The 25,422-nt window shown below is 26.9% G+C and overlaps 2 protein-coding genes across 3 annotated transcripts; one reads left to right on the top strand and one right to left on the bottom strand.

Annotated features, from left to right (window-relative positions):
- The first annotated feature begins 1,208 nt into the window (after window positions 1-1,208).
- On the top strand, window positions 1,209-5,077 carry LOC414048 (ribosome biogenesis protein BMS1 homolog). Its single transcript, XM_006566088.2, has 2 exons — window positions 1,209-2,104; window positions 2,181-5,077. Exons 1-2 carry the CDS (start codon window positions 1,302-1,304, stop codon window positions 5,035-5,037), a joined length of 3,660 nt encoding a protein of 1,219 aa, XP_006566151.2. The 5' UTR covers window positions 1,209-1,301; the 3' UTR covers window positions 5,038-5,077.
- Window positions 5,078-5,143: 66 nt separating this feature from the next.
- LOC410171 (filamin-A) lies at window positions 5,144-25,286 on the bottom strand. 2 transcript variants are annotated; one of them, XM_026443456.1, is made up of 40 exons: window positions 25,010-25,286; window positions 23,101-23,478; window positions 22,076-22,200; window positions 21,781-21,911; window positions 21,488-21,698; window positions 21,292-21,409; window positions 20,947-21,134; window positions 20,700-20,855; window positions 20,475-20,616; window positions 20,175-20,380; window positions 18,609-20,088; window positions 18,341-18,476; window positions 18,185-18,264; window positions 17,930-18,097; window positions 13,706-13,852; window positions 13,383-13,610; window positions 12,991-13,305; window positions 12,714-12,932; window positions 12,324-12,644; window positions 10,804-11,025; window positions 10,493-10,680; window positions 10,212-10,416; window positions 10,006-10,143; window positions 9,731-9,904; window positions 9,356-9,663; window positions 9,051-9,279; window positions 8,819-8,947; window positions 8,512-8,727; window positions 8,261-8,437; window positions 7,936-8,175; window positions 7,718-7,861; window positions 7,472-7,630; window positions 7,238-7,386; window positions 6,977-7,163; window positions 6,649-6,911; window positions 6,407-6,578; window positions 6,102-6,320; window positions 5,821-6,017; window positions 5,414-5,716; window positions 5,144-5,346 (listed from the first exon to the last, which is right to left on the bottom strand). In XM_026443456.1, the coding sequence occupies exons 2-40, from the start codon at window positions 23,468-23,470 to the stop codon at window positions 5,278-5,280; spliced, it is 8,829 nt and encodes a 2,942-aa protein (XP_026299241.1). In that variant the 5' UTR covers window positions 23,471-23,478; window positions 25,010-25,286; the 3' UTR covers window positions 5,144-5,277. The 2 variants fall into 2 exon arrangements, with proteins under 2 accessions (XP_026299241.1, XP_016770065.2); XM_016914576.2 differs by having other exon boundaries at window positions 25,055-25,286.
- Window positions 25,287-25,422: the final 136 nt, after the last annotated feature.

Here is a 25,422-nt window from a genome sequence, read left to right as displayed (position 1 = left end):
AACGTTAATCTTCAAGAAAAAGCATTGCACATTTCCATCGTATTAAGAAAAGATAGGAAAATATAACTTAATTAACTTGATATAATGAATATATACATTTGTAAAGTTGAATGGAAATGTGCACACCCTAAAATTAAACTTCCATTTAAAAGCCACCCCAATCGTCACAGTAATTCGCTGTGGTTCAAAATATCTCAATTGAAAACAAGTGCTGTGCAAACCGTCATGAATCTGCGGTCGTATATTAAACAATTTTTTTAGGCGTGATTTTCATAGATGACAGCTGTCACGAACCGATTTGACAGACCGGAACAATCGCGGTATACTTCTATTTTTAAATCTTAATTTTGTTCATTTTTACTTCTATAGAGTGATGTAGCGTTGCATTCGGTTAACCAGCTCATTGCCCCGAACAGTGAACAACGATCGATCATATCTCCAAATTTTACATCATCGGCTATTGTATGAATTAAGATACCTTTGATCGATGACTTTTCAATCGAAATCTAGAACCGTCTGACCCAAGGGAAATAACGATAACACGAATGATATTCCGTTTTAATGTATAAACTCCCTGATCTTTGTTCTTTTATGTTTTCAAATGATACAATTCTATTTATAAAAATTTTCAGATCTTCATCTATAAAATTCTTTGAAAAATTGCATTAAATAAAAATAAAATTTAATATTATATCGAAACAGAATACTATAACCATCTAGCGGTAAAAAGATAGTACTAAACGAGTAATGTGAAATTTTATAAAATATTTTTCAGTAATATAATAAATTTCTCTAATTATTATTGTAATATTTTATTAACAAATATTAAGATTAGAAAATATTAGATTATTTTATTCAAATTATAATTTTTATAATCTTTTTATAATAAACCAGATTATAAATGAAATTATTCGATAATAAATGTCAATTTTCATAGTCACCACGTGATAAACGTTTATGTCTATATTATTAATATTGCAAATTATATTATTTATTCGCTATTAAAATAATTATATAATATTTTAATATTGAAATATTTTTAAATATTGCATCTTATTAATATACATTAATATACATGAAAAATTTATGTACAATGCTGGTAAGTTGGCAGTCGCAAGTAAATACTCAAGTAAGAGTGTTACCGATAACCTTAACATTAAAGTGAAATCTGTAATTACGGAATAATTATTATAATAATATAATTAATATAACATTATTTATATTTACAGTATTATATAAGAATTACGACGTGAGATATTATATTTCTGAAGATATATTGTTACATTTAAAGATATTTAGCAATGTCGACAAAACGGCAGTCGAAGTTAAAAGAAAAGAAAGAACATGTTCAAGAACTCACAGATAAACAAAAAAATCCGAAAGCATTTACATTTAATTCTGCTGTTAAAGCAGAAAGACGCTTTAGACGGAAACAAGATATTGAAACAAAAAAACAACATATACCATTGGTTGATAGAACGCCTCTTGAACCACCTCCTATTTTAGTTGCTGTTGTTGGTCCTCCAAAAGTTGGAAAATCTTTAGTAATTCAATGTCTTATTAAGAGTTATGTAAGGCAACCATTGACTAATATTCTTGGTCCTGTTACTATTGTTTCTGGCAAAAAAAGAAGAATTACATTCATAGAATGTAACAATGATATAAACAGTATGATAGATATTGCTAAAATAGCAGATCTAGTATTGCTTTTAATAGATGCATCTTTTGGTTTTGAGATGGAAATATTTGAATTTTTAAATATTTGTCAGGTTCATGGTATGCCTAGAATTATGGGTGTTTTAACTCATTTAGATTTAATAAAAAATGTTAAGCAATTAAAAAGGATAAAAAAAACATTGAAACAAAGATTTTGGACAGAAGTTTATGCTGGAGCAAAATTATTTTATCTGTCAGGATTAATTCATGGAGAATATTTACGCACAGAAGTAAAAAATTTAGCTAGATTTATTTCTGTTATGAAATTTAGGCCATTAACTTGGCGTAGCATGCATCCTTATATTTTGGCTGATAGAGTAGAAGATTTAACATCTCCAGAATTAATTAGACAAAATCCAAAAATTGATAGGACAGTAAGTTTATATGGGTATGTAAAAATTTACACTATATTTTATATATTTTAAATTTTCAATATCAAATTTTATATTTTTTAATTTTTATAGATATGTAAGAGGAATTCCATTAAACAAAGAAACATCTATACATATTCCTGGCTGTGGAGATTTAAAAATTAAAGATATTACTTTCTTACCAGATCCATGTCCTTTGCCAGAAGAATTAAAAAAACGAGCATTAGTAGAAAAGGAACGATTAATTTATGCACCGTTTTCTGGTGTTGGTGGCATAGTATATGATAAAGATGCTGTTTATGTTGAATTGGGTGGTAGTCATTCTTATCAAGAAGAAGAGACAGGTTTGATTGGAGCCTTGATGGATACCCAAGAAACATTAGATCAAAAATTACAACACAGTGAATTACAATTATTTAGTAATGCTATTCCAATAAAATCACAAGATTTAAATGAAGATCTGAACACTTATAGAGAAGAAACAATCGTTGATAAAGGCAGAGTTAGGAGGAAAGTTTTATTCCCTGATTCTGAATTATTAGAAAAATCTTCTGATATGTCAAATGATAGTGATCAAGAAGATGAAGATGATGAAATAAATAGTGATCAAGAGCAAATAAATGAAGATGAGAATGATGATGATATTGAAAATACAAAATTAAATGAAGGAAATGAAAATAAAATCAAAGAAATGCATGAAAAGAAGGGTACTAAAAGAAAAAATAAAATCTACTTATCTCAAAATGTTAAAAGGAAAAAAAATTCTTCAAATAACATAGAGAATGATGTATCTATCATAAAAGAAAATTCAGATGATATAAATATTTATCATTCTCTAAGCAAAGAATCGGATATTTTAATAAATAATAAGATCAAAGAAACTCTCGATCAATTAAATTCAGATTCGATTAAAATAAAAAAAGAAATAAATAAGGAAGATGAAAGTTTTGATGAACTTAGTGATGAAGATTCACGAGATCGATTAGAAATCGATAATTCAGAAGAAGAAGTTAAATCTCGATATGAAGTTTCCGAGCGAAAAGAAAGTGAAAGTATTGAAATTGATAATATGAAAGAAGATAGTGAGATCGAGGATGAAGAAGAAATTGAAGATGAAATAAAATGGAAGACAAATCTAATTGAAAAAGCTAAACAATCGTTTGAAAATCGTCAGCGGAATAATAAAAATCTTATGAAAATTGTTTATGGAGCATTTGATCGAAATTATACGGAAACAGAAGATGAAAAAGTGGAAAATGTTGAACAGGAAGATAATGAAATAGGTGGTATCTTTCGAGTAGTTCAAGAACAACAAAAACAAAAAATACAATTACGAGAATTACAAAATCAAGAGGAATATATATTTTTCCCTGAAACTCGAAGGGATTGGTTGAGTGAAGAAAATAAGGTGCTTGTAATGAATCGTTTTGTAACTGGGAAATGGAAAGAGTCTGAAGATGCAGAAGAACTTTTAAAATTAGATGACATAAACGATGAAGAATTATATGGAGATTTCGAAGATTTAGAGACTGGAGAAAAACATGAAACTAAAATAACAAAAGAATCAAAAATAGATGAAATAGAAGAAAAGAAAAAGCTTTTGGAAAAAAAGAAAAAATTGAAAGAGCAATTTGATTTAGAGTATGATAACAGTGAAAATAAAACATATTATGATGAGTTAAAATTAGAAGTTGAAAAACAAGCAAATCTAAATAAATCGGAATTTGAGGGTATAGATGACAATATAAGGGTACAGTTGGAAGGTTATCGTCCAGGCATGTATGTACGTGTTGAAATTGAAACTGTACCATGCGAACTTATTACTCATTTAGACCCCACATATCCATTAATTATTGGCGGACTTTTACATGGTGAAGAAAACATAGGATACGTACAAACAAGAATAAAAAAACATCGATGGTATTCAAAGATTTTAAAAAGTAAAGACCCACTTATACTTTCTGTAGGCTGGCGTAGATTTCAAACATTACCAATCTTTTCTAAGTTAGAAGATAATTTGAGAAATAGAATGTTAAAATATACTCCAGAACATGTTGCTTGTATGGCACATTTTTGGGGTCCTATTACACCACAAGGTACAGGAGTCTTAGCAGTTCAAGATGTTGCAACTAGAATACCAGGTTTTAGAATAGCAGCAACTGGTTCTATTGTAGAAATGGACAAAAGTACTCAGATTATGAAAAAATTGAAGCTTACTGGTGTTCCAATGAAAATTTATAAGAAAACAGCTTTTATAAAGGATATGTTTAACTCACCACTTGAAGTTGCAAAATTTGAGGGTGCTAAAATAAAAACTGTATCCGGAATACGCGGTCAAATAAAAAAAGCCGTATCAAAGCCAGAAGGATGTTTCCGAGCAACATTTGAAGATAAAATACTTTTGAGCGATATCGTTTTTTGTCGTACTTGGTATAAAGTTGATGTTCCAAAATTTTATAATCCTGTTACATCACTTTTATTACCCCTTGAAGAAAAAAATCAATGGCAAGGAATGAAAACAACTGGACAGTTAAAAAGAGAAAAAAATATTCATATTCATGCTAATAAAGATTCTATGTATATTCCTATTGAAAGAACAACAAAAGTATTTAAACCTTTGTCTATTCCTCGAAGTTTACAAAGAGAACTTCCGTATCGAGATAAACCAAAATTAACGCCAAGTTCTAATAAATACAAACCAAACTTTAAAAATGGTAGAGTGGCTGTTGTACGGGAACCAAAAGAAGCAAATATAGCAAGACTTATGAAAATGATTAAAACCAATTATGCTTATAAACAAAAACAACTTAAAGAAGCTACTAAACGAAGAATCGAAGCACACCAAGCACAAATTGCTGTTGCAGAAGCACGAAAACTCAGCAGACAAAAAGAACTAAAGAAACATGTATTCAGAGAACTTAGTAAATTGGAAAAGAAAAAAAAGTCATAGTGCAAATTTAAGTAAAATTAAGTAATAATTTTTACAAATGGAGTAATTCTTATTTTTTACAAAAAAAATTTATTCTATGGTGTATATATATGTTATATATTTAGAATAAATAATATATAAGAAATTTGTCTCAAAATATTTTTTATTGCAAACATTTTAGATAAGTTACAGATTTGTTATATATTATGAAAATATATTATTAGTTCATACAAAATAATAACAACTTTATATGCAATGGCCTTACAATATAGCTTGTGATCCACGCCATGAGGCAATAGTATGATGTCCTGTTGAATAATTATCTCCATTCTAAAAATAATAAAAAGATGTAGAATTCTTTAAATATTTATTTAAATTTTTATTATTTTAACTATACCTGTGTCAACATTAATAATTCATCTTGAGTATCGACAATTTTAACGGGAAATGGAGAACCAGGTACGAGGACGCCTGCCCAACGAACTTCGACTCTATAATCGCCTGGTTCCGTTGGATCATATCGACAAAGTATTATACGATCCTTTTGAGTTTCTCTTTGCATTTCTACTCTAAACGCTCCTTTAGGACCACGAACTCTCACCGTAAGTTGACCAGCTCCTGCCCCACGAGTATCACAAATGAATCGTGATTGAAATGTTGCTAATACTCCATGTTCAATTCCTGGTCCATAAACTCGAACCTATTATTAAATAAATTATTTTCAATTATTTTCTTGATTCAAATATATTATTTTTAATTGAAAAAAGAAATATTCTTTATAAAGATAAAGTTAAAAAAAATTACCTTTGAAGCATCCGGTGCTCCGGAAACACGTAGCGTAAAAGGAGAACCGGGAACATGTTCTCCAGCATACTTAATTGTTAGTGCATGGCGTCCAGCTTCTTGAGGTTTTACATTTAATGTAAACGTTGCATCACCATGATCATATAATTCACAGTAAGCTACTTTATGCGGACCAACACAATGGGCCGTTAATTCACCTAAATATCAAAAAAATCAAAAATATTTTTTAACATATATTTGCATAAAAAATAAATATAAAATTTTGAAATCACAATACATACCAGGACCTGCACGTCTTGTATCAATAAAACTTCTTATTTCTTGACCAACTATTCCATGTTTTAATCCATCTCCGGAACAAATAACTCGAGATGCATCAGCTGCGTTTGTTACATTTATTTGTAAAGGGCAACCCTTCAATTGTCTTCCATTCCAAGATACAGTCATTAAAAGAGGATCGGGAGTTAATGGTATATAACTTGCTCGATAAACGCTGTCTCCTATATAAAATCATAATTAAAGTAAATATAATCTAAAAAATGAAAGAAATTTTTTATTAACATTAACAAGATAATAATATATTTACCTAAATGTTGTAACATTACATTAAGCTCGCTGGTTGGTGAAAAAAGTTGAACTTTTGGTGTTCCTGTACCAGCCTGAGAACCATCTATTGTGAAACTAACTTCCTCTCCACATTTTGCTGATGTTAGTCCTCTTCCTCTTAATAAAACTCGACTTGTATCTTGTATAGGTGTCTAAACATAAAAAGAGATATTAATTTTCTAAATTAACTATATGAATTCAATAATATAAATTCAATCTTACTTCTAAATCTTGAACAATTACTAATTTTGGAGCACCTGGGAAAGATATACCATTAAAGAATATTTCTAAACGATATTCCCCACCATTTAATTTTGGTGGAATAAGTTTCAATCTATTATTTGATGTCATTTCAAAAGATAATGTATGATCTCCTATTTTCCCAGTAAGTTCACCAGGTCCAGCTTCAGCAGTGTCAAAACTAATTTTATTTGATGGATGTATTTTCAATCGTCCAACATCATCACATACAGCTGGCCAACCCCCTTAAAAAAGAAATATATTTTCAAAAATTTATTAATATTATTCTTATAATGATAATAATATTAACCGATTACGCGAAGATTTCTTGTATCTATTATTTTTGGATGCCACGGAGATCCTGGAAGTTGTTGACCAGCAGAAACAATTCTAATATCGAATACTCCAGCTTCAGTAGGAATATAAGACACATTCCAAGTACCTGGATTGGCTCCCGCTTCAATAACTGCTTTCGAAACACTATCCGGACCATCTACCTACAAAATGATATAAATGAAATTTAAAAAAATGTAATATAATAAATTAAATTAAACATTTTTTTTATAAATACCTGAACTGCTGGCGGACTTCTTGTACCAGTAACAATAAAATGCGCTGTTTTATCTACATGACCACTTAATAAACCTTCTCCCTTTGCACGAGCTTGACCAGCCGCATCAACTGTACATACTAATGGACTATCTGGTATTGGATATCCCCCTAAGTATAAAAATATAAATAATATAATATAGTTTTAATTAAAAAAGTTAAATATTTTAATAATATATACATAAGTATATCTTACCATATGTAATATTAATCATGTATGTACCAGGTACACTAGGAGAAAATTCAACCATTTCAGCACCATCATTAAGTGGAGTAACTTGTAATGGCAGCTCTTGACCTAATGGACTTGTTGCTACTACATCCAAATCTGCCATTCCAGCATCTGTTTTTATTACTATAACAATTTATGATATATCATGCTTATAATAAAAATTTCATTTTGAGAAGTTCATTTTTAATTTTATTATTTTAAAATACATACTCTTGAAAACGATATGATCATGTACTGATACTGTCATTGGTCCTAATTCTTGTAGTTTTACTTTAGAAACATCAAAAGCTTGACAAAAAAAAGGTGAACCCAAAACTGGTTTTGTACCTTGTAAAACGTCAATTTTATAAGTACCTGATAAAATCAAAATATTTTAATTATTAAATACATATTATTAATGTTATTGTTTGTATTTTTATTTTACATACCAACAGTACTTGTAGTAAACTCAGCAAGCAAATTTCCATCTCGATGTTGATAACATCGAACTGGAACTGCATTACCTTGTGGTCCACTGATTACTACATCAAATTCTTTTCCAGGACTTCCTAAAGTTTCAATAGTAAATGATGTTACTTTATTAACACATGATTGGTATAATCCTAATCCAGTTGCAGTGACTTCTCTACCTCCAGTAGGACCACGAACTGTCAAATCTAATGGACTTCCTACAAAAAATGATATAATAGCAAATAATATAATTAAAAATAATAAAAAATAATTAAATAAATAAAAATAGATAATATATTATACCCAATATATGAACTTCATTGTATTTTATATGAACTTTATGAGGAGCAGCTCGTGTAGGATGGAAAATTATGTCATATTGACCATTTTCTCCTTCTCTAATTACACTATCAACATCAGCACCTGCTGCACGTACATTTACAGTTAATTTTCCAGGACCAGCTTCTTTTGATACAACCACTATAAAAAAATTTTATATAGAATTATTATATTTTAATAGAAATATTTAAAATTATATTTTACAATTTATATACCTGTAATAGTCCCTGGTCGATGACAAACTACATCCGATATTTCTTTAATTGTTACTTTTCCAGAATCGAAAGCTTGAAGTGTTTGGGAACTAATCATTTTATGACCATCACTGAATATTACGCTGTAAGTACCGACCTGTCGTGTTCGAATTTCTACTCGATATAAATTGGGTGATAATTTCATCAATGTGCATGGAATAATTATACTATCAGGACCTATATTATATATATGATTGAATTTTAATATTACAAAGTGTATTATATAATAATTATATTATATAATAATAAATAAAATATAATTTTTTACCTGTAACTTCAGCAGAAACAGGTCCTTCTAATCCTGGCATTTCTAAGTCCATGTATGCTGTATTTCCAACACGAATCATAGATGGTCCATCTAACATTGTACTAATAATTGGACATTTAAACGGGCTTCCTAGTAAATGACACAAATTTAACATTATTAAATTTGTTATTAACTATCGTAATTATTAATCAATAACTAATTTAAAACAGAAACATTAAAATATTTAACAGACCTGGTACATTATCATCATTGAAACTGATATTAACGTAATGAGTACTAGTAGTTTGTGGAACAAATGTTACATCATATAATCCACGAGCACAAGCAACTACTTCAGCTTTAACTGTATTATTCTCTGTGCTCACCACTAATTCTAGTGTGCCTTCACCAGCTTCAGCAGCATCAACAGTAAATGTTGTAGCTTGACCTAACAATGCTTCTGTAAGACCTGATACATGTACCTATATAAATATAAAATAAATAAAAAAAATATTTAACTAAAAAAAATTATAAATTCAAGTATTTCAAATAAATTACCTTTGTAACATCATAAATATTGCAAGCAAATGGAGACCCTTTTACATGTTCACTGTCAACTAAAATGCTAATATTATGTCTGCCCACTTCCACAGGGACAAAACTGATATTATATTTTCCATCTACAGGTTCTATTGTAATAGGAAGTGATATGTTTGATGGTGGTGTTACGATTACATCACAATTTGTTGAGAGAGCTTGTGGATCCACAATAAAAGACATTAATTGTTTTACTGCTCCCATTTTTAGATTATGACCAATAATTATAGCTTGACCCGCACCAACTACTTTACAGCTGAATGGTGAACCTAAAAATAAAAATATATTTGAATTTTTCGTACTTAATTTGTACAACTGTGAATTTTTGTTATATACCTGGGACAGGTTCTCCATTAAATCGAACACTAAGACTGTGTACAGCAGCTTCTTGTGGTTTAAAATTAACTCTAAACTTTGCATTTCCTTCGCTTTGTACGTAATTCGGTACATTTTTACCATTTACAGCAACAATAATTTCAAGATTACCAGCACCCGCTTGACTAGCATTAACTAAGATTAAAATGCAAGAAAAGATGTAATATACATATTAAAATATTAATTGATAATATATATAAATCAATGTACAAAATAAAATAAAAATTATTACTCACTGCTAAAGAAAACTGGTTTACCAACAATGCCACTATTTATATCTGTTACTTTTACTTTATCAGCATTGTAAGCTTTTACTAAAAATGGGCTACCTTCTACATGTAATCCATTTATTTTCACTTCAACACTATGATCGCCTAGAATTTTTATATATTTCTTTGTTTAAATATGTTTGTAATTATTAATCATTTATTTATTTACATACCAACATCTTTAGGTGTGAATCCTGCAGTGTAACATCCATGACCACTTTGCTTAACATGTATTGGTAAACTTTCTCTAGTTGGTGAGAGAACTTCTACAATAGGAGTTCCTAATGATATATCTGCTTCTATCGTAAATGTTGTTAATCGATTTACAGATACTTTTTCAAGCCCTTCTGTTATTATCACTTTTGCTGTATCACTCACCTAATGTTTAATAATAATAAATAATTGTAATATACATATCTCAAATTTAAAAGAAAAAAATAACAGCATTATATACTTGACAACTAAAGGGGCTACCAGGTACATCCTCTCCATTAAATCTTAAATCCACAGTATGAACGATTGGCTCACGAGGCGTGAATGATATTGCATACGTATGTGGTCCTTGAGCTTGAGCAGACGTAGGTACACGACCTCCGTTTACTGTCACTTCTAGATTTCCTGGTCCTGCCTGACTAGTCTCAACTAAGAAAAGAAAAAAAGAAACAAAAAGAAAGAAATCAAAAAATATTTTTCTTTATATATGTATGTATTATTTATATATTTTTTTTATATTTTAATAGATTTCAATTATAATAATAATAATACCTAAGAAAGTAACAGGCATTCCAATAACACCATGTTTAGCATCCTTCACTTTAATAGCAGTCACATCATATACTTTGCAGCTAAATGGACTACCAATCACAGGAACATTCCGATGACTTACTGAAATTCTATGTTCTCCAACTACTCTTGGTGTAAATGCTACACTGCATGTTGTATCTTTGTTGTCAGTGACTTGAGCGGGTACGGCCTGTCCATTGGGTCCTATCAAGTCCGCCGGTTAGTTGTTTAATATAATTTAGTCAGCCAACTACTAGGAGTAGATCACAAGGATACCAAAGGCAAAGAATAGAGTGCAATCTATTATATTAAGTTTTTTCTGATATTAAGATCATTAATTATAATAAGCAATATCAAATTCAAAAAAGCAGTATGTATATATATATATATATGTATATACAGTATATATATATAATATATATAATAATATAATATGTATGTGTATATATATATATATATATATATATAATTCAAGCATATTGTTATGATAGAATTGCATATTTGAAATATGTAAATGTAAATTTAATAAAATATTAGTATACTTATAATGTAATTAAATTCAAATTAATAGATTAATTATTAAAGTATTATATAGGAAAGAAGTTATGTGAAAAAATAATTCAAGCAAAATATATGAAAATTTAAGAATTAAAAATCATAAGAGATCGATTTTTGCATTGTTGACATTAAATTTAATAGCTAAATATTATTCAAATAAATGATTGGCACATTGACTAAAGCAATACAAATTACTTATTTAAAACCTATAGTTATATGCACTAATGTTTAAGAGTTGAAATAATATTTATTAGCACCATTAAAAGATGACTATCACGCAAAAAATATGTCTTACTATGATTTAATAATTGATATTAAAACTGGAAAGCGTTAGTTACTGCTTTAATAATCATTAAAAAATAAAACAAAATTTTTTATAATATTTTAAGATGAGCCACAACATGAAAACAAAATAAAAGATTATTTCTATGCAACAATTTTAGAAAATGTTAAGTTGAAACCCACCACCAGTTATATAATCCATTAATTAATTAGAATGAAATTAGTTGTGTTTGAGAAGTCTAGTAATGTCGTAGTCTGAAAGCTGGCCGACCTGCAACAGAGAGAGAATTGCTCTCAAGCTAAAGATTAACAAGACAAACAAACACAAAAAGTAGAATTTCGTGCAAGTTTCCACCATAACTAACAGACAAAATTTATTAATTAAATAACAAATATAAAGAAGATACAACATAAAAGGTGCTTCAATATATATATATATATTCGCGACTGTCGGCAAAACTGATGCAATAGTTATATGCAATACTAAATTGAAACAAAGTATAAAAGAATATTGAACACAGAATATAATGTCTTTGTGAAATTTGTGATATTTGTGCAATAACAACTAGTAAAGATTTTAAATTGAGAAGTATACATGCGGCATACACGTATTAATATACAATTATAAAGAAATAATAATAACAAAAGAAAAATAAACATACCTTCAACATTAACTTCTAAATCTTCCAAGCTACCGGCAACATTACTGATAGTAAGATAACTTTGTCGTCCTAATCCAGCACTGCTTAATGCCTGCCCACTCACTGTTACATGACTATCACCACCTACTCGAGTTATAATTGGGCAACCTGGTACTGTTCGTTTATTGAAGGCTATATTAATTATATGTTCGCACGCTTCAAACGGAACAAAACTAACTGAAAATCGAGCATTTCCTTGTGGCGTGACTTGAGTAGGTATGTTTTGATTACGAGCCGATATCGTAATTTCTAAATTTCCTTCACCAGCTTGACTTGCATCAACTAAAAAAGATAATAAATATTTTAAAATATATATTTTATATATATTTAAAAATTATTTTTAAAACATACCAGTAAAATGTGTTGGTTGGCCAACACTACCTCTAGCTACAGGACCAATTAATACTTTATCTGCATTAAATGCCTTTGCTAAAAATGGTGTACCATTTACAGCATGGCCATTATATTCAACACTAATTGAATGAACACCAACATCTCTTGGAATAAATTCTGCAGTAAAACCATTTTTTATATCTCCAGTTACCTTGACAGGTAATTCACAATTTGGTCCTAAAATTATTACATGTTGCTATAATATTTAAAAATTTTAATGCATATTCTTACTGACCTTTTACAGAAACTGCAAGTTCTGCATTACCACTACCATCAACACCCATATGAAAACTAGCAGGTTGATCCACTGGAATTAATTCCAGATGATTTAAACTTAATGTTACTCTACTAGTATCAGATACATTACAAATAAAAGGACATCCTTTCACAGCTTCTCCATTAAATTTTATGTCAATATAATGTGATTTAGCAGTTTCTGGTGTAAAAGAAACAAGACAACGTCCTCCTCCAACTACTTGAACATGATTTGGTACTTCTCCTTCATTTATAGAAATTTCAAGTTGTCCTTCACCAGCAGCACTAGCATCAACTAAACATAAAATTAACAAAAATCAAGCATTTGTACACATTAAAATTTTTCTTTCAGAAATTATTATCTTTAATTACCTCTAAATTGGCAGGCATGTCCTACAACAGCACTGGGGACATCAGTAACTTGAATCAAACTGCTGTTGTACACCTTAGCAACTAGTGGTCCTGCCGGTAGCTTTTGTCCAGCAATGGTTACTTCTACAAGATGACTACCTACTTCTATTGGAGTGAATTCAACACGAAATTCTCCAGATCTTCCTGATACTTCATCAATTTTTGCTTGTATATATCTTTTAGAAGGTGCTAAAAATATAATTATGTTTTAATTATAAAAAAACTAGCAATGATTTCAAATGTAATAAAATTAATATTTATAATAATTGTAAATAGATACTTACTTATAATTTGTACATCAATTTCATTACTATTGAAGCCAAGAGCAGAAAGTTCAAAAAATGCTGGACTACCAGCAGGAACCAATCTTATGGAATCTCCAATCACTGACATTTTTGGTACTGGCATAATGCCCACACGCCAGGGTGACCCTATTAATTGATAATTTAGTTAAATATTAACTGTTCATAATTAAATAATTATTAATATGCATTAAAGTATATAAAATGTGAATTATAGAAATTATAGCAATTTTCTATTTTATATAAATATAAATAATATATATATAATATTAAAATATAACAATTTTTAAATTACAAATAATTTTCAATATAATGCATTCTATTTTTTTTAAATAATTTATTTAAAAATATGTGATATCGAATAAAATTTTAAATTAATAGCAATACAACATGATTCAAACTAAGTGCTTTTTAATTTTTGAAGATATTACGTATAAGGAAACATAATTATTAACAAGTATAAAAGAAAATAATTTTCATGAATTTTGGGGAAAAATAACATAGTAGAAAAAATAACAGATTAATATTTAAATTTGATAAAAAAATAAGTTTATATTTATTTTAATCTTATAGAAATACGAAAAATTAAATTACCTTTATCACTTTAAATTTCAAATTAAACCTGAAAAACTCTAAAAAAACTTAAAAAAAAAAATTTAGAATTCAATTATATTGTAAATATATTAAATTCAAAAATATAGAAAATGAAACACATGAATCAAATCTATCAGTCAATAATAGAGTTCCATTATGGAATACACTTCGATCTCGGCCATAAGTATGAACAGATAGGTATTGAATGTTTTCACAGTCGTTCGTGCACTAATTCGATTAAAGTTATTTTATTTTTATTGAAAACTAATTGCAAATGATTTCTTTGAAAATTCATTTTGATATAATTTTAAAACTATAAAAACAAAGAACAAATTAAAATTCAAATAATCGAGAAAATTAAAAAATTTTATAGTTTCGATTTCTTGATGAAGAAACGTCAGCAAGTCGCGATTCACGATAGACACACAGTCAAGAGACGGAACGGGTGTAACTGCTACTACTGGATTGCTGCTTAGGCCCAAAATCAGGGCCGTATGTTTCTTGGTATATATGAACAACAATTTTTTATTATATTTTTTTTTTTGCATATATTTAATTTTACATTAATTTAAATTAGATTTTTATAGATTCCTATTTATATTCGATGATTTTTTATTTAAAAAAAATACATTATTTTCATTAGAAATTAATTTTATAATATAAATCAGTATAGGGCCTTAAATGGACACGATACGACTATGTTCTCCCATCCGTTTCTTGCTCGTTCAACCGGCTATGGTGTATACGTTCACAGGATACCTGATCTGCGTATTTCGATACTTTAAGGTCGGCCACAAATAGAAACTTCACTGTTTGTATTCAATGTGAAATTATTTTAGAATAACTATCAAAAAGTGTAATTCCATAAAATTAATATCAATCGATAATTATTTGATATCAAAAAAGTGCAATATTTTAAGTATCGCGATTCAATTTTATAATTATAATTTTATACTATTCAATGTTTTACTATGCTAAATAAATACTAGAATGCAATACTTAAATGTATGTAAGGAATGTGGCTTTCATACATTATAATTCCATGACGATTGAGTTCGTTCGACTTTTTCTTTAAACAAACTCCATAGTTTCTGAGGTATTAGTAATTTTGCATTTTTATATTTTATAATTCATCATATAGAAATCCTACTTTAATATATATTTTTTGTATATGTTCCTTATAATAGATTAATTTGAAACTGAATATTTTAATATAATTTATAATATTTTATGTTAATTTTCATTATATTTTGATTTATATATAAAAAATATAAAGTTAGCAATATGTCTATATATATAAAGAATAGAAAAAAAATTTTTAAAATGATCGACATCTTTTATTTGCTTTAGCCTATTAATGTTATTATTTACACTGTTTTTTTTTTAATTTCAAATTATTTGCACAACATTCTTAATAAGAGTTATATTGAAGGGACTATGGTTGAATCGCTGCATTCTCCGACGTAACGGGTCATACGGAAGGGAATTCGTTATAAGATTTAAAAAATTTTTCCGATAATTATTATTAATCCACATAAATACAACTAATAAAAAATGAAGAAAAAAAATTTTTTAAATCTGATAATATTGTGATGACTGAAACATTACTTATATAATAATAAATTAAAATTAATATAATTCAATGCATGACTATACATTTTTGCATAAAAGTAATATGTTATATAAAAGTCTCAATGATAAAGTAGTACAATTGCTTTTTTAAAAATACAAAAATAAAATAATAATAAATAATAAATAAAGTAAAATAGATAAATAACAATGATTCATATTTATTGATTTTATTATTTTTTAAATTTTTGAAAATAGATAAAAGAAAGTAAATGAAAAAAAAATTTGATATTTAGAAACATATATTTTTCTATATAAGTTCAATTTCTTATTTTCTCAAATTATAGAATTTAAAGTTTTTAAATATTAATTTTCTTTTGAATCTCTCTAATAATAATAATAATATATTGACTTTTTTTATAAATAAAAATTTTCTTTCTAATGTCAATTAATATATTTATAATTGAAATTTTTATGTTTAATACATATTCTAATAATTTTCATGCATCATTTCAAAAATTATATACAAAATATTATATGTTTCTTCATATTTATTTATATATATTTCAAGATTAATTCAAATAATAGATTATATGAAAAAAAGAATTGAATAAAATAAAATAATTATTTTATGTGCAGCAAAATTATAATTTATTTCATATGGTATCTATAAAAAGATCTAGAAATGATTTTTTTCTCGATAAATAATAACGGTACAAGGTATTGTATTTGATATTATTAATAATTGCACAAAAAAAATCATAATTATATATAAAAAAATTATTATTTTTATTTAAATAGTATCAAAAAATTTTCTTTTTTAACTATGTTGAAGAAATAAAAATATATTTTGTCTTACGTAATTAATTATAATTATTTATGTTAATTATTTTGTTTAATTAGCGTAAATTTTAATATTTCAAAAGTTATATTCATTATAATTAAATTATGTGCAGTTATATGAATTTAAATTTATTTTTATGTAGGAAGAAACCAACTATCTTCTAACCAAATACGTCTACAAGCATATAAAGACTTTAGTGACCACACCTACAGTTTTCATATTTTTTTTTTAATTAATGAAATCATATAAGTCTTTTCTATTAACTTACAAAACATTAATATTTGATATGTAAAAAAAAATTTATTTAGATAAAATTTATTTAAAAATATTAAATGATAGATCTTATCAATAAATAATAAACTTTTAAGTATTTTTTTTTTTACTTTTAAATGTTAATCATATCTTCTTTTTTAATTTGAAGAATTACTATAATCTTTAAAATAATATAAGAAAAATATCTCAATGATTTTTATAATATTGTAGACTACATGTGATGTATAGATTTACTTGAAGATTCATTTATGATAACTTCATTTTCAATCTATTTATTTCATTGATTCTAATTAGAGATAAATAAAGATAAAGTTTTAATTATCTAATTTCTATTTATTATCTAATACAATTGTACGATATTTTATTGTAAAAATAGAAAATTACTTAAATAAGAATATTATTCATTATACTTGGACAACAAATGAAAGGAAAAAAGTCAAGAAGGAAAGGAAATGATGACGTTGTATATGTGTCAGTGGAACATCACGTGGATGCGTGAAATCGCAAGTCAATGACCTGATCAATAATCTGTTGATTCGAATAATATATGTATTATGTATACGCATGTATTATATATGATATACGAAAATAAAACAAAAAATTAAATATAATTTTCATTCAAAATTTAGATAATATTTTTTTAAAATTTATTTAGCGAATATTAATTTAAAAAAAATTCAAACAATACATTCTGAATATTTTATTAAAATAGATTGAAAAAATCAATTGTTCAAAAAAAATGCTAATATTGCAAAAAATTATTTTCATTGAATATTTTAGATCAAAAATGTATACAATTTTATTTTATATTCTATATTATTTTCGAAATTTTTATATTGAATTTAATTTATTTTTTTAAAGTTATTGTAGTGCATGAAGTAAGTAAATTCTTATAATAAAATAACATCAAATAAATAGAAACTTACCAGGAACAACTTCACCATTGAATGTCATTTCTACGAGATGTACAACAGCTTCATGAGGTACAAATGATGCCAAAAATCGTTGACTACCCAGTGCTCTAACAAAACTAGTTACATGACCACCATTTACAAGGATTTCTAGATTTCCAGATCCGGCATTGGATCCATCAACTATAAAATATTAAAAATATACATTGATATAAGTTTGTTTTATTTTGAAATTTTTATTTTATAATAAATACAATTTTATATACATACTTTCAAATTCTACTGGTTGATTGACAACACCATTCGGAATGTTTCCAACTTGAATAGCATGAGCATTGTATGCTTGCGATCTGAAATAAAAAAGAAATATTTAATTTTAAATTTAAAATGACTATATTTTTGTTCATAACTTAAATAATTATGAACCTGAAAGGTGAGCCTTGAATATGTTGGCCATTTACTAAAATTTGAATAATATGTTCTCCAACTTCTTGAGCGGTTATTGAATACGTTAAACCTCGAAGAGTTGATTTTTGTATTGGAATTATTTTACCACTTGGACCTAAACTCGCACATAAATATATAATATAAATATAATAAAATAAAATATAAAAATATACAATATATCATATTATTATATAATATTATATAATACACAATATTATACACAATATTATATAATATGAAAACTTACCACAAACATTAACAGTGACTTTACTAGCATCTATATTTTGATCGATTGTAAAGGTAGCCGGTCTATGAATCGGTAATGTCTCTAATGCACTTCCAGTTACAAATTCGTAATTCCTATCTTGTGTTGATGAACTAGAAATTACATTATTAAAATATCGTTCATGAACTCCATCTGTGATATCCACATTTTTATAATAATTATTATTTTTATTTTTAAGAATTCCATGCGTTTGCGTGCGAATATTGTGATTTTCATTGTTATATTTTTGAGATATGTTGTATTCAGACGTTGAAACTTTCTGAATCAAATTGGGAGAATTATTATGAGTTTGCAAAATATTTTTTGAACTATAATCTTGTTTATAATTGTTGTTAAAATAATTTGAATTATTTTCAGCCATAGCAGAATTATTAGTTAAATTAGCAAGGGATTCTAAACTACCGTAAGATAGTAAAGATTTTGTCTTTTCTATAGCATCCCATGAATCTCTTCTGGATGTTCCACCAACCATCGAAGATACTCTAACATTACTACTGGTATCAACTGTTCCATTATCTGTAAAATCCTTCCTATTATAACTATTATCTCTGTCGTTGTTTCTTGGACTGAAACTTCTATTGACAGGACTTTGTGTCGCGCTTCGATATGCCATTCGATCTGGAGACCGAGATCTCTTTAAGGATCCCGAACTATAAATTTCTCGTGATTCTTTAATAACTGGTGAATATCTTGAACCATGTATTGGACTTGGATTTGGAGATCGAGATGTACTTGTTGTATTGGATGTATAAATATCTTTAGATTCTTTCATAAAATTAGGACTTTGTGCAGTTGGAGATCTTGAATGATTATATGTAGTAGAATAAATTTCTTTCGTATCTTTAATCATAGATGGACTATGAAGATTTCGTGAAATTGGACTATTACTATGACTTGGAGATCGAGTATGATTGATCGAAGTTGATGTATGATACGTCGAACTAGAATTTTCCAAATAATTCGATGTTTTATAAGCGGAGGTAGTTTGATGTACAGGAGAATATTCACGTATATGTTGAGTTGGGCTAGATAATTTATATGTAGTGGGAGAATAAGATTTCTGCTTGAGAAGAGGACTTGATCGATCGGTTTCCATTGAAACATTTAAATCATTCATTCGCCTTTCCAGCGAAGATAATTTCGTTTTATCGAAACTAGATTCTTTTGATCTTTTTGATCCTTTTTGAGTTCCCACTCGAATCGAAAATGGAGAACCTCTAACATCAGAACCATTAAAGTATATATAAACTCTGTACTTTCCGGATTCTGATGGAACAAATGAAACTCGATATTGCATGTGTCTAGAATTTTCCATTCTGAAAGGAATTGATTGTTTATCATGAACTAAATCTATTATTACGTCGCCAAGACCTCCAGTTCCTGTTGCATCGACAGTAAATGAAAATGGTTGTCCAGGTAAAGCACCCTCCGTATCCAATAGCTATAAATATTTATCGAATATGATAGACATTTAAGGAAATAAATGAGAATATCTATATACATATATATATATATTAATCGATATACCTTTATTCCATTAGGATCAAATACAAAACATGTAAATGGGCCACCTTGTATATGATTTCCTTTATGAGTTATTGCAATACTCCATTCTCCTGTCTCATCAGGTTGAAAGGTTGCAGTGTGTACTCCATCATTTTCTTTAACAGGACACAATAGTGATCTTCCAGTAGGTGACCACGCAGTAACATCAATGCCATCATGACTAGTTCCTAAAAATATATAATTTTATAAATATAAATAATTTTTTATTTATTTCAATATGCATATATAAATAATTATCATATAATTGACTAGACATATTACCGTAACTATTGACTAGAACTTCAACAATAGATCCTATAGCGCAAGGATCCATGCCAGGTGATTTGATTTTGGTTAAGGGAGGTAAAACTCTGAAATAATACGGACATCCATCTACTAATTCTCCGTCATTATATACCATTAACTGTAACGCAAATAATAATTTTATTTATCAATTTATTTAAACGATATGCTATGCATAATGTATCTAAAATTGTAGAATTAAACCTTATGCATTCCAACTTCTACAGGTATAAAAGTTCCTTTTCCATGAACTCCATTCCATGTTAATCTACATTCTATTCGTCCGCTCGGACTTATTACCTCACCACGTACTTCTCTCGTATTTACTTCTTTGGTAAGAATTTCTAATTTGAAATGCGCCTAAATAATGAACAGAAATTTTGTTAATACATGTAGAATATTTTAAAAAATTGAGTGAACAAATTTTTTAATTGTTCATTATCCAACTAACCGGCTGTTGCACTCTTGCAGAAGTGCTATCAATATGAACAACAATTTGTTTGCTTGTTTGAGGGCGAGGCTTTACCCATTGAAAGCATGCTGCATATGCCATAACGCCTAAATGCTCTACATTTTGATCTGCCATATCTTTTGCTTTAAGAATAGGTTCTACACCTAATTTTTTGCCTCCATCAATACCTTTCAGAGAAATAAATAAAATTCTTTATTTTATATATATATATATATATATATATATATATATATATAAGAGAAGAAAAATAATTTTTTAAATTGATATTTAAATACAAAATATATGATAATAATGAATAATGATCTAAATGCATATCATAATTACCCATTTGTATATTATGTTCCCACATGGAAGGATCGACATCGATTTTATCATAAGCAGGAGCAGATCCTCCTAAATTCCTGACAATACTACATAAAGTTCTACCATCATTCCAATCAGTCTGTAGAAAACAATTCAAACTTAATAGAAACAATTTTTAATGTGATCTCATATATAAAGAGGAGTAAGAAATATTTACTGTAAAGTTTTGTACTGGATGAGATAATTGAGAATTAACCCATCGTAATGTTGCATGAAAACCTGGTGAACCTTCCTTCATGAAGTACGATAAGTAGGTCATTCCCGATAGTTCATCCATATATGGCGATGCAAGATATTCTGGTTCCAGTACCATAGGTATGTCGAATTCACGTTTTGAAATCTCCATAGCTTTTCGGCAATTGTAAACGCTTGATATGAAATTTTTTATGGAATGTTTAATTTTCAATTTGTGAAATGATTCTAAAAAGATCAAAGATTTTCCAATTATACCTATCATTCGGATCAAGCCGTCGCCAATGTGGAAATAGTCCTGGTTGACAATAATCAAGTAAAGCACTCAAATATACACCAGAATTCCAATCTGTGGTAAAATTGTTGACTCTACATTCTGGCAAAACTGTCTGTAAAATAAATCAAAATAAAATAATTTCTAATCTTCTTAATTTATAAAATTTATATTTTATATATATTTTTTAAAATATATGTATGTATATTATAATTATATAAAATATATAATATAAATTTACGATATAGCAAGGTTACTCATATAATTACGTATACTGACCTTGAGCCATGCCAGCATAAGTTTCCTTGGAGGGAACTTGGACTTGCCTATTTGGTACCTTACAATGAGTGACCATATCAGTCCAAGAATTAGTTTCAAATTACCATTGACGATGTCTACATTACCTATGAAAAAAGAATTTAAGAATAAAATATTTAAATTAATTATATTTTTTGGTCAATAAATAAACATTGATTTATAGATTATAAAAAATTATAAAAGTTTCTTTGTATGCTAAATTTTATTGCATATTCGGATTTATTAAGAATTAAATTAATTGTTACTGTAGTATATTAATTAAAATAATTCTATAATAGTACCAGATTATCTTATAATCACTCAAAATTGAAAAAAAGACAACTATTTCGGAATTTGGTTTACAAAAAACATAAAAACTATATTATTTATTATGAAAAATAACATTAATTAAAATAATTTTTATTTTTATTACTTTATTAAAATATTTAGGAATATAATTATAATCAATTAAATTATTATAATCTAAAAATACTACAAGAAATACTATTAAATGTAATGTATTATCTATAATATTATCAAATGAAATATTAATGATTAATTTAAAATAAGTTTATAATAACTTTAAAATAATATTAGCAACGATTTTCTATATTTATTATCGTAATATGACTCTTAATACATGAAAGACACATAATATATGTATATATATATATATTTATCAAGTAATCTTCTATATACATATTGAACAAAATAATTTTTTAATTGTTGTTTTTAATTTATTATAATAATATATTTTAATTGCTTGATGTTGTATTGAAAAAAATATATTTTATGCATAAAATATATTTATAATGTAATAATTAATTAAATCAATCAAGAAATTATTATAATATAGTTATAAAAAAAATAAAAATAGCATGATAATAAATGATTTTATTAAATAATGCAGCAAGATCCTGGAAAGTATTTATACATTTATATATAATTAATATTAATATTTATATATAAGCAAAATATAAATAATAAATATCATAATATTAACTTACCGATATTAACAAGTTTTACACCATCAGCTTCGATAGCTTGAAGGGCTGTTGAAACATTTTCTAAATGATGATGTTGATTTGCAGGTCTGGGATTCCATCGAGGTAAACGTCGTTTAGTAAGTACTTCGACGAGAGCACAAAGTCGTGTACCGTCCCGAAAATCTTCAACAAGATCGATCACAGGGCTGTTTGCAGTATCAACTGCGTGTTTTAAGTGCTCGTTCACCCAATTTCGGAAAGTATTCGCTTGAATTTCCACCCATAGATCTTCGTGTCCTTTGATAGGCATTCCTTTCGCTGCTGTACCTTCAGCAGATCGGGCTACTAATCCCACCAATTCTTCCGGTCGTAATTGTTCGGTCGATTCCATTTTTGTTTCTATTTTTTTAATATTATATAATATAAAATTTTTTCTTATTAGTGATACAATATTGGTAGATGTTATTGATATATAAAAGATATAACTCTGTTCAAATGAAATAATAACAATATCAAAATAATTAATCTCATTAGATCAAGTGATCTAATGAATAATGGAAAATATATTATATATATAATTATAGATAAAAGATCAATAAAATGATCAATAAATTGCATATTATATTTCTTGAAAATAATGAGATTAATTTCTCTTTCTGTAAAAAATTTATTTATTTATGCTATTAGGGAAACTTTTCATGATGAAAGTGTTGATAATATTTAATAATTAATGGAATTTTATACATGTATAGTTTGCATCCCTTAAAATAGATAATTAATGTTATATTAGTTTATTCGAATACATTAAATCTTTTACAGTTACAGTCAAGAGAAAGGAAACAAGAAAGCGTAGAAATAATATTGTAGTTCAACCATTCTCTCTTTATAATCTAATCTGCGAAAAATACAGACAATCAAACTATTACATCGTTAGGTTATTAATATGATATATTAATATAACATCAATTACACGTGTCACAAGAATTACTTCGTTACGTTACATTATGTTATGACATCACTATGTCTCAAAACCTTGTCCAACCAGTGAAGCTTGCGTAAGTGTGTAAAAATTTTTCACTGAAGTAAGCAAACTTTGATCAATAACAATATTATTGATCATTATTTTTTATTATTTGATTTTATATTAATAGAAGAATTTAATTTAATTTAAAAATTTAATTTAAGAATTTAATTCTTTTGGGGATATATTAATCATATAATATTCAAAAGAGAAATATAATGTAAATAAAACAAATAAAATTAAATTTTATTAAAATTTTATTAAAATTTTATTAATTAAATTATATTACCCAATAATATATACATAAAATAAAATATTTAAAATAATTTTTAAATATTTACCACAATAATTTTTTATTCAAAAAATGTTTAATGAATAAGAATCATTTGCATTTGATGTTATATGATGTTATATGATATTATAATTAGATATTATATTATTATATTAGAAAAAATTAATTAAACACAAGAAGTATCATTTTTTTTATCATTTCGTGGAAAATATTAATAAAATGCAAATAATAATATTGATATTACATATTTGTATATCTATAAGAGAAATTCATTTTTCTTTGCACTTTCACTTTATTTACAATTTTTTTTATTATCGATTAAATGTTTTAATCAAATAATATGTTATAATCAATTAAAATTATTATAAGATAATAGATTTTATTTTTAGAATATAAATTATAGATTTTATAAAAGTATTCATCGATTGGTTAATAGTCAATGAATTGACCAATCGGAATCTTCGTCGAAAGAGCGCGATTTGGGATAGGTTTATTCAAAGAATACACAAAAGTATAATTTCATATATCAATATGCAAAATACTTGATTGTTAGAAATGACATTTAATTTTGTTAAAATAATTGTTTTAAAAACAAATTATTTTATATAGTCACTCACACAACTAAAGATGTAAGAATGTTTGGTATGTGAACTGATATTTACGTCGTTGTTTTGCGAAGCAATCTCTTGGATATGGACTCTCAAGAAATCGTTTCTCCAATATTCCATACAGTTTACACGATTTTCCTTTCAAAGACCTGTTTCACTTGTTAACAGAACTAGAACTAATTTTAATATGATAATGTACTATCCAAGAAACGCCATTTTTGGACGTCGAAGATTTTTGAATCGTACTATTGTCGATGATTGTTGTTCGACGCGCGTGAGCTCACTGAACTAACATGAAAATCCCCTTCTTCTTCACAAGTCAACACAATCGCTTTCTGAAACCGTTGGAACACACAATTGTAATGAATACAAACATGTATCTATCTAATTTCGGACCCTACGCTTTATAATATACTATAAAA

Source organism: Apis mellifera, linkage group LG10, assembly GCF_003254395.2.
Source record: "Apis mellifera strain DH4 linkage group LG10, Amel_HAv3.1, whole genome shotgun sequence".
In the NCBI taxonomy this organism is placed as follows: domain Eukaryota; kingdom Metazoa; phylum Arthropoda; class Insecta; order Hymenoptera; family Apidae; genus Apis; species Apis mellifera.
The sequence above is the reverse complement of the archived record's forward strand: the minus strand, read 5'-3'. Positions and strand labels throughout refer to the sequence as shown.

What these genes read in the sequence shown, in the direction of transcription:
- LOC414048 (XM_006566088.2), top strand. Translation starts at nt 1,302, where the DNA reads ATGTCGACAAAACGGCAGTCGAAGTTAAAAGAAAAGAAAGAACATGTT. An exon ending in AGGACAGTAAGTTTATATGG is followed by an intron (nt 2,105 to 2,180) that starts GTATGTAAAAAT and finishes TAATTTTTATAG; the next exon opens with ATATGTAAGAGGAATTCCAT.
- LOC410171 (XM_026443456.1), bottom strand. Translation starts at nt 23,470, where the DNA reads ATGGAATCGACCGAACAATTACGACCGGAAGAATTGGTGGGATTAGTA. An exon ending in CGGCTTGATCCGAATGATAG is followed by an intron (nt 21,699 to 21,780) that starts GTATAATTGGAA and finishes TTTCATATCAAG; the next exon opens with CGTTTACAATTGCCGAAAAG. An exon ending in TAATTGTTCAAGATTTAGAA is followed by an intron (nt 6,579 to 6,648) that starts GTAAGATTGAAT and finishes TTTTATGTTTAG; the next exon opens with ACACCTATACAAGATACAAG.